Genomic DNA, 14412 nt, shown 5'->3' with positions numbered 1-14412 from the left:
CTCTGGGCTCGTTTCCTCAACCTCTGTGTCCACATGTCGCTTTGAGCTCTCACTCTCCTCTTACACCCCAGCTCTGCTGCCAGGGATATCAGGCCCGTCTTGAGCTTGACGTGCAAAAGCCCTTTGTGATGTAGCCTTTGTCACCTCTTCTGCCTCGCCTCCCTCCTTCCACTCCACTTTTCCAGGCCTGCTGGGGAGGACTCAACAGCCTCCCTCTCAAGCACAGGTACGGCTCCCACTCCATGCTCGCCTTTCACGCCGCTGCCCTCTGGAGGATTCCAGCCACTCTTCTGCCTCCCAGGCTCTCGTGAGCTCTCAGTGGTCTGTGCCCTGCATGCTTTTGTCTCCAGGGCTGGTAGTGCCCAATACACAGCAGGGGCTCCCAGGAGAGGCCAGCTCACACATCATGCCAGGGACACCAGCATCAGACATGAACCTCACCGCACAGTCAGATGCTACACAATTTTTGGAATTGGCATTGATCAGTAAAATGATGTAAAAGGGGGGCAGAGGGAGTGTTCATTGAATAAAGGATAGCATTGCCCTCCTGTCTGAGGCTCCTGGGAAATAGTACCTGTTAGCCTGTGAAGATGAGCACATTAGAGTCTTCTGAGTTGAATTTGGAATTGGGATGAGGTAGGAAAAATCTACGCTCACTGAATACAAAATGCAATTGTCTGTCAGTGCAAGAACTAAAGAATCTGCCACAAATTATATTTAAGACTCTATTGTCACAGGCAGATTAGCTAATGCTTGATTTTAAGTATGGGCTTCTAATGCTATTACTCCTGGTTAGCTCTGCCTGGCTGGTAACCTTGTGGAACAAATGGCTGCATTGCTTGAATAACATATTTGATCAAACAGGACAATTCTTTCAAAAATTGAGCTCTCTGTGGCAATTTGAGACCTGTAATCAGCAAATTAGATGATTACAGCAGGGATAAAAATAGTCTTCTAACAATGTCCAAGGTATAATTGTGATTTGAATTTCAAAATGCTGAACATGTGGTAGGAAAATGCACGGTTGGGTAAATATGACTAGACGTTATCAGATTTGATTTCTCTTTCCATCCTTACTGTGAGGTACAGCCTAATTTTGCCCAAATAAACTCCAATCTCCTTTGTGTCTGAGTTGGAGAAGTGTAGCCTCACACTAAGCTCCAAATTTTAAAGGACCCTCACAGTTTTGCTCACCGGCCTCAAGAACGTGAACCTCAGCATCATTTATTAACCCACTGGTATGAAATGACCTCCGTGAAACAACGAGCTGTCCAAGTTCCATATGGGGGACCTTGGAAAACCTTCAACACCCACCACCTGAAGACCAGTGTTTTCTTTCTTGGACACGGGGGACAGAGACCTGACAGCAGCTTTGAGGAGGGCCAGTGTGTGAATTCTGTGAGCTGGGGTGGGATGTGAGGGTGTGGTGTGCTCCACCACAATCCAATCAGTCTTCATGGGTGCTTTTGATAAATTACTGTTTCTCTAGCTCTTACACAAGTTAAGTTAGACCAAGGGCCCACACTCCCGTTGCTTTTCTGGGTCCTTCCTGCTGACACATCTCTGCCTCAGAGCATTTGTTCACCAGAGGTGACTAGAGCTGCCACTTCCACCCCTGCTGTTTGGTATCACCTCGCCTCAGCTGGTTGCAGATGAATTGCAGAACAAACGTGATCTGGCAAATGGGTATAGAGCTGACCAGTGAGGGGCCAAAGTTTATACTGACTGCTAGCAAATGGAAGAAGCTCCTTTAAAAGGGAAACTTGATTTTACTTACTAGTGGCATTTAGGGTTTCTGACAGAGCCACAGAAAATACTGGCTACTATGGATTTCACTTACCCTTCTGGGATTTATCCTTTATTAGCACAGATTATTAAGAGCTGCCTGTGGCAACACTGCCATTTAAAAAAATACTGAGTCTCCGGAAATGCAGCCCTCTGACAATTTACACGTGAGGCAGCCTCAGCTCAGCATACTCAGTAACTAACACTCTCTGCAGTACAACAGCTTGCCAAATGGTCCATGAAACATTTACCTCAAACATGCTGTCAGACCAGTGTTTCCTCACATTTGCCAAGCTCTCAAACTTATATAAAACTTTGAAAATAGAAATGTTTTCAGTGCCACATTTTTGCACAGAATGTCAAATATAAATTAACCATTTTTAGGATTTTTCAAGTCACAAATGATCATTAAAAATTCACTACTTATAAGGCAAGAGCATCTCTGAGATGAAGAAATAATTAGCTAGGAGTATCCTCTGACTAAATACCATTACATGTAGATTTATAATACATTTATTAAGAAAACTGTATTAGAACTGCCAGAACTATAACATCACAGTGTGAAGAAGTAGGATCTCTCTCAAATTTCATATAAATATGGTAGATTAAAAGTGGCTGTTTTTCTTTCTACTTCAGATAGATTTTTGCAAAATAATAAAATACCAAGTTGAAATAAATGATATTTATTTGCTCATTCGCCCTCCCTTAATGAACCCATACATACACCAATGCATTGTGAGAAAATGAAACACAAGACTTGACAAGGCCATCACTTTGGGAATGTCCCACGAAACATGATGTGAACTGTACACACTGGGCCTTAAAGTAGACAGTAACCTCCTCTGTTAGCAAGGCACTTGGTGATTCCATCAATGGTCAGGGAACAGACTATATACGAATATCATGGCCTTGAACTACATATAATTTTACTTTGCATTTTCTTGTTCAAAGCGTAGTTTTAGGCTACTATGTTAACAAGTTCTCCAAACCAAAAAAAAAAATACTTTCGGTTAAGCTTTGGGTAAGGATGAAAAGAGTATTAAATAACGCTAATTGCAAATACTTTATGACCCTTGTCCTGTGCTCGGGAAGGAATCATACCTAAGAATCCTCTCGATGCAGACGTGACTTGACTACTATCACCACAGCCAGCCAGTGAGCCCACCCGGAGCCACCACTGCACACGGCACTGTTGGAAGATGCCAATCAGAGCCTCATTCCAGCTCAGGGGCCCTGAGGAGGACTGTGAGGCTGCACCTGAAGCTCACTTCAAAAGTTTTCTTTTAATATATTTGCTTGAGAGGCTTGAGCTTCGAGAAGCATGAAGTTAAAAAAGAGAACCTGATATAGCCACATTCAAAGTTGACTCCTAACTTAAATTACCAGACATAGCTCATAAAACCAGCTGTCTCAAAGACAGTGTTTTATCTTTATTAAAAAACGGATAAACATAGCAGCACTTACAAAACAATAGTTCATAAAAGGCATTGTACACTGTCAACTGATAGTATGGAAAGGGGAGGCCCCCAGCATAGCTGGTTGTGGGCTGCGCATCGTAACGCTCACAACCACCTGTTCCACTTAATACGACTTGACCCAGAACAGCCAGGGGGAGACCAACAGCAACATGGCACTCCTCAACTTCAAGCCTTTGTTATTTGTGTGAATAGTCAATTAAGTCAAGTATCACCCTCCTTAGCAGCATCTGGAGCACTCATTGGTGTTCTGGAGGTGGCTGGTGTACTTGACCCACTTATTTAAAAAATCTAAGCATTCAATAAAAAACACTTCTCCCTGTCCAAGGCCATCCACAGAAACCTTCTGTTGCGGAAGAGACATGCTCTTCCATTTAAATATCTGTAAAAGCTAATGCACGCCTCTGCTGCAGTAGACGGGAGAGAACTGGGGGCAGGCACTTCCGCACAGCTGTCTTTGGTGAGGATGCTGGTGTGGTCATGCTGTTCCTTGCCCACTGCTCTGCTTCTTACTGCTCTGTGGGGGGGTGAGGACCCCAGTGGGGAGAGGAGAAATCCTATTTTCTTCAGACAATATGGCTTTCTTTACTTGGGCTTTGTCCTGTTGATAAGAATAAAAGCCAGAAATGTTAACATGGAAGAATGTATCCTTTGGGCTTCACTTACTTTGTGCTTTTTTCTATGGAGATGAGTGAAGGAAAAAAATAGCAAAGAACAATCTAAAAGTCTCTGGGCTACATGACACTTAGAGAGAGGATCTGTTGACCACCATTTTTCTTTGCCACGGAATTAAAAGAATTGGAGTCTTTTGGGGATATCTGGAACCTGTGGGAAAGAAAGTGAAGAGGCTGCTCGGGCAGTTTTAAGAATTCATCTGGGAAACAAGGAACAGTACTGACCAGCAAATCCAAGCTGTTTACATGGGTCTGGATGTTGTGTGCATCTTCAGCAGGAACTCCCCTGAAGTGCTTAAGTTTTGAACTTCCTGTTTCCCTTATAACCATGGCAAATGGAACCATCCACTTGACACACTTCTCTATATCACACCACTGATACCCTGCAATGAAAATACATGTTAGGCTCAATCTGAGGCCAACAACTGGTTTATAAGTTCAATACACCTGTGAATGGACTGGAAAGCCAACGTACCTGAAACCTTTTGCATCAACTCAGATGAAGAGAAATGATACAAGGCAGAAGCAGCAAGTACCCCATAAGAAAATTCTAAGCAGCCGACATCCAGGACACAGAGATCTAAAAGCTATGGAGAAGAAAAGAACACTGAGGGACACGGCCAACACACATCCCTTCTAGAGTTACTCCATCTAGTGGTGGAGTAGGTCGCCCCACAGAGGTAATAAAGCCACTTACCTCTGCAATCTGTATGAAGATTTGCTGAGGATACTGCGGCAGGAGAACTTCATAAAAATCATTTAGATATGCGACCTGCATGTATACATTCAGCCAGGACACAATGGTCAGGGGACTTAAATGCCACTTAAGGGCCTAAGAGAAAACAGAGAGAAAAGAGACCAATCGTTGAAAAAAGAAAAAGACATTACTACTCCCTTTGGTCCTCTAAAGGAGTTCAAAATGCAGCCATTTCCCATGCCACAATGTGTCCAGCTAGAGAACACCTAGCCAGATGCACTCATGCTGAATATAGAAAAGATATTATGTAGGAATTTTTAAAAAGGACTGAAAAACTAACTTGTAACCTACCTTCATAATGATTAACTCCATGGTAAGAATTTCATCTCCTGAACAAGCCCCATCTGTAACATAAGCAAACTGGTGCAACTTTGGAGGATAGATTTCCTGAAAGGAAATAAAAGGAAGATACTACTAGCAAAAAGCCCATCTCTGATAGTTTTAACTTATAATGTACCTCCCAAATTATTCTTTTTTTGTTGTTTTTTTTTGTTTTTGCGGTACGCAGGCCTCTCACTGTTGTGGCCTCTCCCGTTGCGGAGCACAGGCTCCGGACGCGCAGGCTCAGTGGCCATGGCTCACGGGCCCAGCCGCTCCGCGGCATGTGGGATCTTCCCGGACCAGGGCACGAACCCATGTCCCCTGCATCGGCAGGTGTACTCTTAACCACTGCGCCACCAGGGAAGCCCCCAAATTATTCTTTTTAGTATGCTGACATAGGAAGAAAGAAAGGGTACATTGATGGGATAAATACAAGAGCCACTCCAGTGGTTCAAAATGCATTAATTGTGAAAGAAATGAAACACTTACCCACATCAATCAATCAATAAATCAATCAAACTTTTACCCAATGGGGAGCTTTGAAATTTTCACCTTTTCAACATGTTTGAAAGCTGTGCCCATCCACCCTTCTAATCACACCAAAATTTTAATCCTCTTAGGTCAAAGTTCATTTTTTTTGATTAAAGGAATTATATTAACCTAAGCATTTTATATATTCATACTTTTCTTGGTTAATTTCTAGCTTTCTTGTGTGTGTGGCTGAACTTTAGAAGGCCTCAAATTAGAAAAATTTAGACAAATAGTTGACCTCTTCCCCTAATCTCAGTGGAGCTCAAGCATGTACTACATAACAAATATTTGAAAATTATTTACCTCAAGTTTGGCAGCAATAAATAAAGATGAAATCCCAATAAGTTGTAAAAGCGTTTTTACAACATTTTGTTGTGTTGCCATATACCGATCAAAGAAATCCTGTGCCAAGTAAAATGTCTCTCTGTGAAGTTTATAAACTTCACACACCTGAAAAAATAGTAAGTTTTAGAACAGTTACTTGAGAAAAAAAGAAAGACAAAAAACTTGTCATGAGTTTGGTGAAGGATAATATAACCAAATCAAGAGAGAGAACCTGGCTTTTCTGAAAGGATGGTTACCTTGCTTGTCCCTAAGCACATGCACAATGAAAAACTGGAACTCAGGTATAAGGATGAAGTGTTCTGTGATCTATAATATAAGAGCAAACGTTCATAGGCTGCGGAAAGAAGGTACATTCACAGCCTGTTAAAAGCAGCACTTCAAGGAAAAATGGAATTTTCTCAAAGAAAGGTGTCCCCCTTTATAAGTTGCATTATGACATGAGGAAAGAACTACCATATTTCTTCACAATGGGCACTATCAGTATGAAAGTTTGAAAGCTGGAACATACATTTATTTAAAGACTACAACACTAAACACTAAAACACTTAATCTGTTAATCACAAGAGGCAAATGGTTTTTTAAAAACATTAAACAAAAGACTTGGAGCCCTAGGTTCTAGCATAGGCTCCCCTTTGGACAAACCCATTTATCTCGGATTATCTCAGACTATAAAATTAGGACAATACCTGTTTTGCCTACCCCACAGGACTGCCGTGAGGTGTGGTGAAATAGTGTACATGATGGAGTTGAAAAGGACCAAGGAAATATTAGACCTCAATTCATTACTGTCATCAAATGTCTGATTGTGCATTTAAAACTGCTGTTCCTAAACAGTATATCCCATGTAAGTACACTTCGTGGGGTTAATAAGTAGAAAAGGCACCAAAGGAAACAACAAACAGAACATTAGTAGAAAACTCTATCAGTCACCAAAGAGTGTTTCTGAAGTCCAGGTGGAGCCATATTTAGATTTAGTTTTTATAAAATAACACAACTAAAATAGGATCAGAAGTAAAACTAGAGCTTCTGTTCTCTAAGGAACAAACTTTCAGACTATTTTACCCAGCTCACTATTGGGCACACAGCATAAGCACTGCCTTTCTTACGTACAGACTTCTTGGCTGGGCTAGGGGCTGGGAAACTTCACATCGCTGCACATGAGTCTGCCTGTGAACTGTGGACTCCAGTCTTGTCCCACTGAAGACATAAAGGTTACCATTCTTTTCTATCCTTTCAGTAGTATTACATGACTTTGTTCATTGTCTTGGAGGGAAAACCATTTCTTTAAAGTATCAATAGCATCAATTGCATTACATAAAGTAGAACCTCAGTCACGTGATCTTATGAGCTGAAGCCTGAGAGGTTAAAGCATACCACATCTAATGCTTCAAGGAATTATAAAATGTTCCAAAAGGCCCATAAGGGCTATGTGCCATGGTGGGTCTGTGGACAACTGCAAGGCCAAAGAATTTGTACATTTGTACATTTTCTATGTTGACATTTCCAGGGACCAATAAAGAAAAGCAAATTAAGAATGATAAAAATAGCTATCTTTTCCTGCCTACTATGTAAACTGTACTTCATATACCCTATTTCTAATCCACACAAACTCTGCAAGCAAATATTGCTAGAAAACATTACAGTTGAGAAAACCAAGACTCAAAGTTAAGTGACTTGCCTGACTGAAGTACACAGACGTTAAATGGCAGCAGGGGATTTGACTCTAGGACAAGCACAACAGGGGTACACATACCCCTGCTAATACAGACTTCCTAAAGGGTACGTGGCACAGTTCAGTTTTAGGGAATACTTAGACACTCAACTTCCATATGTGCTTTCATAAAACGGATCTACCTGAGATGTCCTTCCACATCACAGAAGAAAGCCCACTTCTCACCCACCCAAGGCTTACAGAGGTGTCCAGGAAGTGTCCTTAATTGAGCCACTACTGAGTCACCCACACTTCCTCCCAGAAAGAGGTGCACTGCCTATACAATATTACTTTTTATGTTTAACATTTATCACAATTTGTAATACTTGTTATTTTGATCAATTATTATAGAGAAGTATGATAGTGTGATCAATAAAAGATTTGAACAATATATTTTGTTAGGATAAAATTCTGTGGGTAAAGAGAAATGAATCTCAAGGAGTTAAAAAGAAACAATGTAAATTTTTTGACTTAAAGATAAATTTGTTCATATATTTTTAAAACATTTGGTAGTGGCTATCAAATAGCTGTTATCCACATTCCACTGTGTACACTCAAAAGCAATTTGAGCATACAAATTGAAAGATCAAATAATTTATAATTAATTGGAAAGTACAACCTTTGCAACTATTTAAATTTTGAGAAAAAAAATTAGATGCCAACTTAAAAATATCTAAGGGGTAAAGATACTTCAGAAATTCTTTTAAGGAAGTACATAAGCAAAAAAGTTAGGCCACTGTAGTATAGATACCACAGTTCAGAGACACAGAATGTGTCAATGGAATCAAACACTTGAAGAGATAATAACAGCACAGAAGAATCTAGAAATGGCCAATGCTTCTAGTTCACAGGAAGGCTCCAGCTCACCTCCATTAACCAATCTAGAAGAATCGCTCGCATTTTAGGCTGCAGGAGAGGGTGCCGCTGCATAAAGTGCTTATCCCTCAAGTATGTCTTTTCCTTGTTTAACATGATTTTCCATACTTCCTCTCTATTTGCCCAGCTACAAAAAACAAAAGCAAGCAAAAGACAGGTGTCAGTATGCATCCGTACTAGTGAGGCGGGAGTGCACACAGGGAGTTAAGAGATCCAGAAGGCACGCAGCAGTCAGCTTACTTCAGTACAGGCAGTGGTGAGGCTCTGGACGGTGTGCAACTCTGAGGCTTATATGCAGAATTCGGGTATACGAGCTCATCCTCTTCTTTGTCAGGTGTGGGAATCAAGGAGCAGGGGTTTTCACAGACTGTATTACTGTCCCAAGGCTGTAAAGAAAGACACATTAAAAAAATGTTTGATGTAAACCAGCTGTTTTTACATTCATTGATTTGTCAAACAGCCAGTAAAACAGAAAATGTCTTCACGCTGGAGAGAAATCTCTAGGCCTAAGTCAATATTCTGGCCTAAATTAAGATGGAGATAGCATGGAAGACACAGAAATGACTCCAAGCTTTCATTTCATTTTGTCACTAGCTTAGGAGTCTACGCAGTAAAACCTAAGAAAACTACAGTCAGTAGCATTTTACCCTCCACATCATCATCCTCATATGAAGTGACTGAGCAGCAAAATAGACACAGGAAGGGTAAGACAAAATGCAAACAGCTCTTATATTACCAAAAAAACAAAAGAATAAAATCTATTGGCAGCTCAGTAAGATACTGAGCATGACTCCTAAAGTGTGTTGTGAGATTATTTGGTCACAATTCAAAGATTTGGTTTTTTAATAAGTACAACTAACCTAATGAAATGTCTTAAAAGTGAAAGACAATTTCCAGTAAAAGCATTTACATAAGCACTCCACAATCACAAGTATAAAAAATCAAAATGTAACCTGATTGCCATCTATATTTAAAGTCTCCCCATTTTAAAACAAAACCCATCAAACGTGACATCTTCCTTTGGTTGCAAGTCAAGTCAAAATTATTACATAACGGGGACCTTTCCTTTTCCTTAACTCAAAATGAAACAAAAGGAGTATCTGCCTAGTTAAAACCGAAACAAGCAACAGTCACAGGATATATTAAAAAGTCTGTATAGATAAAGCCTAAAGACCTCTTTAAAGGCTGTAGAGATAAAGATAAAGCCTGAAGACCTCTGAAACCCACCCCAAAGACTTGCAAATGCTTCTTTTAAAGATTCCAGATACTTAATTTAAGTCAATTTTTAATATTTGGAAAATAATGTCATTTTGCCATTTAACATTTTTCCTTTTAAAGCTACTCTATTATCTTACTCTAAAGGACTATTATTGATTTTCAAAATTATAAAATAGTAATTTTATTGAAGACAGGGCATGTTAACAATCCTGCCAGTATGGAAGCTCTGTGAAAAGTCTGAGACTCTTGGCATTTTTTTTTTTTTTTTAAAAGCAGAGAGATCTTTAATATTGACTAGAAAAGAGACAACGGAGAGGACTATAAATGAACATGGAAACTTTGGCTCTAAATGCTGCCTGCAAGATATGGGACAGGGTGTCTATCACAGCACACCGGTCACTTTCAGAGGAAGCCAGAGCACTTTCAGGGTACTGAGAAGAGCAAAGCAGGATAAAGCTCTTCTCCATCCAATGTGCAAAGAATTGGGCATGCAAATTAACCATGGCAGCTCTTGCCAACAGCTGCTGGAGAAGGGCAACATCCTCTTCCAGTTCTAGTATCATGTGCTGGTAGTATTTCCTTGACTCAAAAAGGGTCACATTACAACTGCTTTAAGTTGCTCTTCATTCAACAATGAATTCTAGTTTTGAAAGCAGAAGCTGGTTGTCATCCTCTACAGCCACATGGCTGAAATAGCTGAGAGGAGGCTTTTGGAGATAAAATGGTAACATTTCCCTACCTGTAGTTCACAGACAAATTGGGTGAACCACAAGCAGACAAATGGTCCCCAAAGTTGGCCTTTTAGGAACCAGTGGATGAAGCAGAATAATGAAGTCTGTATCATTTAACTTGAGTGTATACCATGTCTCAAAGAAAGCAAGATCAGTCTGACTTTAGGAAGGAACTGGGTAACAGCAAGAGACCAGTTTTGATTATTCCTAACAACCCCTGACTCTTTATGCCACTTTTAACTGAGAATAAAACTACCTTATGCAAAATTATGTTCTGAGAAGTAACTAACAGAAATTCCAGGACTCCACTTCAGTAAAAAAGTTGGGTCTCATGCAAAAAATTGAACCAAAAAAAATGGATATGTTAAATAGACTTTAGATAAAAGAGTATTATCTTCATTGAGAAAAACCTAAGGTAAGAATCAAAGGTTCCATGTGGTCTTGATGAAGCAGTTTCACGGAGTTGAGCATGAGGGCTACAAGTAGCTCAGAGCTGTTGAACAGGGCTGAACTATGATAACTCCAGAGAAAAATTCTGTGTAATTAATTGGCAAAAGGCTGTTACCCCAAAATTCTAGCTTCATGAATCTACACAGAGAAATAACATAAGACATTGATTGCTCCATAAATGATGGGTAATTTTCAAGCTATCTACTTGGCAAAATGTGTAGAAACCTGTTGTCATTAATCTCTGAACAACCATGAAAACGCCTTCTAGTGGGAAATAATATGGCTATTCATGTATCACATCTATCAACTCTCTGCAGTCCAAGGATAGGACCAAAGCCCTATCTTAGGCACCCTAGGCACAGCTCAGGTTATCTTTGAGAACAGAAACTACTCTAAAACTCCAAGAAGTCAACAGGGACAGCTTTGCTTCATCCTAAGTTAAAAATTTCAATTCTGGGCTTCCCTGGTGGCGCAGTGGTTGAGAATCTGCCTGCCAATGCAGGGGACACGGGTTCGAGCCCTGGTCTGGGAAGTTCCCACGTGCCGCGGAGCAACTAGGGCCGTGAGCCACAACTACTGAGCCTGCGCATCTGGAGCCTGTGCTCTGCAACGAGAGGCCGCGATAGTGAGAGGCCCGCGCACCGCGATGAAGAGTGGCCCCGCTTGCCGCAACTAGAGAAAGCCCTCGCACAGGAACGAAGACCCAACACCGCCAAAAATAAATAAATATTTTTAAAAAACCTTCAATTCAAATCACAGGCGGGAAAATAACCAATCTTGAATTTCACAAAGTAGAGGTCCATTTTAGTAGAAATCCACAAAAATTAACTTGCTTGAAGTCTTTACAGGGAGAAAAAAGGAAAAAAAGGAAAGAACTTGGAACGCACTGTCTTATTTCCTTTCCTAAAGTGACGTATTTCTTCTTCTAATACAGCAAGGAAATCACCAAGCCATTGTTCAATATTCAGTGGAACCTCCCCAGAAATACTAATTACTAGGGTCTTATGTGCAGTAACAACTTTTTACAAATAATGTGGCCCTCGGCTTTGAAGCCCTTCACTCTTCCAAACCCAGTTGCTATGGCTGTTGCTCACTGCCCTAAAAGTGATGTGCTGCCACTGCTAACCTAATCAGGACCACTATCCTCAGCTCAAATACTATTCCTGCTCAGCTTTTATCTGCTATAGCGTCAGAAAGCCTAATCAGCTAGTTTGGAGATAGGCTGCTTCCCCTACTAGAGCCATAACTACAGTCTCCAGCCATTTCTGGAGGCAGAGAGATAATACAAGCTTTTTCTGCTAGGAACTTCTGATATTATGATGATACCATGAGCATGCAAGAAATATGGCGGGAACTCCGTGAAGGAGGGGCAAGAGAAATGGACTAGTCAGTTTTCAAAATGTGTTGAGATGCACATATCATTACACACAATGTCCTACTAATACTCTGGAGGAGGCCAGATCAAGCTCCAGGTGAGTGACCACTGTAGGCCATTGCTGGATGGGCTAGAAGAGCTTTCAGAAAGAGGGAAAAAGTTTGAAACATGACCTAAAGGGGGTGGGAGCAGGGAAGGGAAGTCCTTAAGCACCAGGATGAAGAAACACAAGTGTGGATGTGTGCTCATGTGTACACACAAACCCCAGAGCTCTGTCTCAGGAGCCCTCCCCGCAGTCCACCAGCCCACAGAGAGGCTGTAGGACAGACTCCGCCCCTGGCTTGCACAGGACTCTGGGTTACTTTCTTCCTCTAACTGAGTCTCAGTTTCCTCAAGGGCAAAAGGAGAGGACTGAGTTATGTGAGGTCCATTCTGGTTCTTCCAGACATCAGTGCATATTTGTCATCTCAGAGATGTCAGTCAGGAACACAGACCTTCCTGGAATCTCAAGGCTGGCAGAGGTCAATGCCCACTGACAGGCACAGCGCTCAGTTGTATGGACTGTGGCCACAGTTAGAGAAAAAGCCTTCAGCAGAAGGCAAGGAAATGTGAGACTTAATGTGACCCCCAAAAAGGAGACCCTCAACTTAGATCTAATCAGAAAATGTACCTACCTGACTGCCACACTGGCTTCTCACGGTCCTGTCAATTTTGGCAACTTCTTCATCTGGATCCTGCAAAAACTAACATAAAACAACCCACACCCCAAGGAAACACACCAAACAGCCCAAAGACAAAAACACAGAGAGAGAGAAGAAAAAGAAAGCTGGTAAGGTTATGAGCACCATTTCTGCCAAACGTACCCCCCTTGACCCCCTATCAATAAATATGTGGTCAGAACCCAGCCTGGTACCCAGGTAAGATGGGGGGTGGGGGGGAATCCTCCCCCACCTGTCTCCTTTGTACTCACAACGGCCACATTTGCCTTCCTTTTCCTGGAGCGAACAGAGACATCGGTGCCGCTTTCCTCTTTCATGGTGCCGGGTTCCTTCCCATCCCTGAAAAGCCAGGATGGCACAGAGGTAAGAGTTCTCCCCAAATCTCGGCCCACCCCTCCCCCACCACTGCACACCTTCCCCTTCCCCGCAGCGGCCAGGCCACTCACCTCTCCTTCTTTTCCCTCGGCATGGCGCTGGGCGCAGGATCAGACCTCAGGCCTGGGGGCACGAAGCGGCAGTGGGGTGAGGACGGCCGGCGGAGGGGACCAGGGCCCGCCGGTCCGTCCCGGGCACCCCTCCCCCTCCCGCGAGGGCGGCAGCAGCGGCGGGAGCCTCCCGGGCCGGTCGGGAAAATGGCCGATGGGCCCGGGGTGGCCTGTCACCCGTGGCGCCGCCAGCGGCCCGCGATGCCGGGTCGGAACCCGGGGTGGGGGGGGGCCTCGACGACCCCCGAAACCCTCGCCGGCCCATCGCCTCCCTCGGGGCCCCGTCTGCCTCAGTCTTCCCCTCAACACCTCCCTGTAGCCTGTCCCTGAGTCACCCTACCGGGGCACCCCGCGCTGACGCCTCCAGAGACCCGGCACCCGGCCTCGCCCCACCCCCACCCCGGCCCGGCCCGACCCGGACGCTCCAGGAGTCCCAGCCTGCCGCGCCGTCCGGCAGCCCGCGGCGGGGTCCTTACCCGAAGCCGTTTCCGCGGCAGGCACGCGGGCTGCACGAGCCGAGGCCGGAGGCAGGAGGCAGAGGCGAGCGGAAAGCCGGGAGGCGGGAGGCTGCGGAGGGCCGAGCGCGCGGCGGTGGCGGGATCCGCGCCTGCCCCCTACACCGCGCTGGCGGCCGAGCCGGCTGCTCCTGCGCCCGGCTAAGAGCGGGACATTTAAAAATCCCTGCGCGCGGAACGGGCCCCCGGCCCGCCCTCCCGCCCTCCCGCCACCCTCCGCCCCGCCCCGGCCGGCTGGGATCCCCTCAGCGGCCGCCCGATGGCCCGGGCCCGCCCAGCCACCGCCCTCAGGACCGCCCCGTGTGGCGCGGGCCGGCCCCGGCGCTCCGGACCGCCAGGGGCGGGGCCAGCGCGGGGCGGGGCTAAGTGACAGGGCCTGCGCGCCGGAGAGGCGAGGCCCGGAGGCCGGGCGGGGCCTGCGCGGCTAGAGCTGCGGAGCCCGCG

General features: G+C 44.1%; 1 protein-coding gene across 2 annotated transcripts; it reads right to left on the bottom strand.

The window, feature by feature from the left end:
* Positions 1–2452: 2452 nt before the first annotated feature.
* Positions 2453–14148, bottom strand: CCNE1 (cyclin E1). Of its 2 annotated transcripts, none has more exons than XM_082605648.1 (12): positions 13930–14148; positions 13415–13466; positions 13220–13307; positions 12924–12992; positions 8716–8861; positions 8467–8602; positions 5847–5993; positions 4983–5078; positions 4632–4766; positions 4410–4521; positions 4160–4317; positions 2453–3861 (listed from the first exon to the last, which is right to left on the bottom strand). In XM_082605648.1, the coding sequence occupies exons 2-12, from the start codon at positions 13435–13437 to the stop codon at positions 3739–3741; spliced, it is 1233 nt and encodes a 410-aa protein (XP_082461774.1). In that variant the 5' UTR covers positions 13438–13466; positions 13930–14148; the 3' UTR covers positions 2453–3738. The 2 variants fall into 2 exon arrangements, with proteins under 2 accessions (XP_082461774.1, XP_082461775.1); XM_082605649.1 differs by having other exon boundaries at positions 12924–12983.
* Between the last annotated feature and the right edge of the window lie 264 nt (positions 14149–14412).

Source organism: Mesoplodon mirus, assembly GCF_964341445.2.
Source record: "Mesoplodon mirus genome assembly, chromosome: 19".
NCBI lineage: Eukaryota > Metazoa > Chordata > Mammalia > Artiodactyla > Ziphiidae > Mesoplodon > Mesoplodon mirus.
Note: the sequence above shows the minus strand (reverse complement) of the source record. Positions and strands in the feature narration are given on the sequence as shown.

What these genes read in the sequence shown, in the direction of transcription:
- CCNE1 (XM_082605648.1), bottom strand. Translation starts at nt 13,437, where the DNA reads ATGCCGAGGGAAAAGAAGGAGAG. An exon ending in CCGAGGGAAAAGAAGGAGAG is followed by an intron (nt 13,308 to 13,414) that starts GTGAGTGGCCTG and finishes CTGGCTTTTCAG; the next exon opens with GGATGGGAAGGAACCCGGCA. An exon ending in GTTGATGCAAAAGGTTTCAG is followed by an intron (nt 4,318 to 4,409) that starts GTACGTTGGCTT and finishes TTTTCATTGCAG; the next exon opens with GGTATCAGTGGTGTGATATA.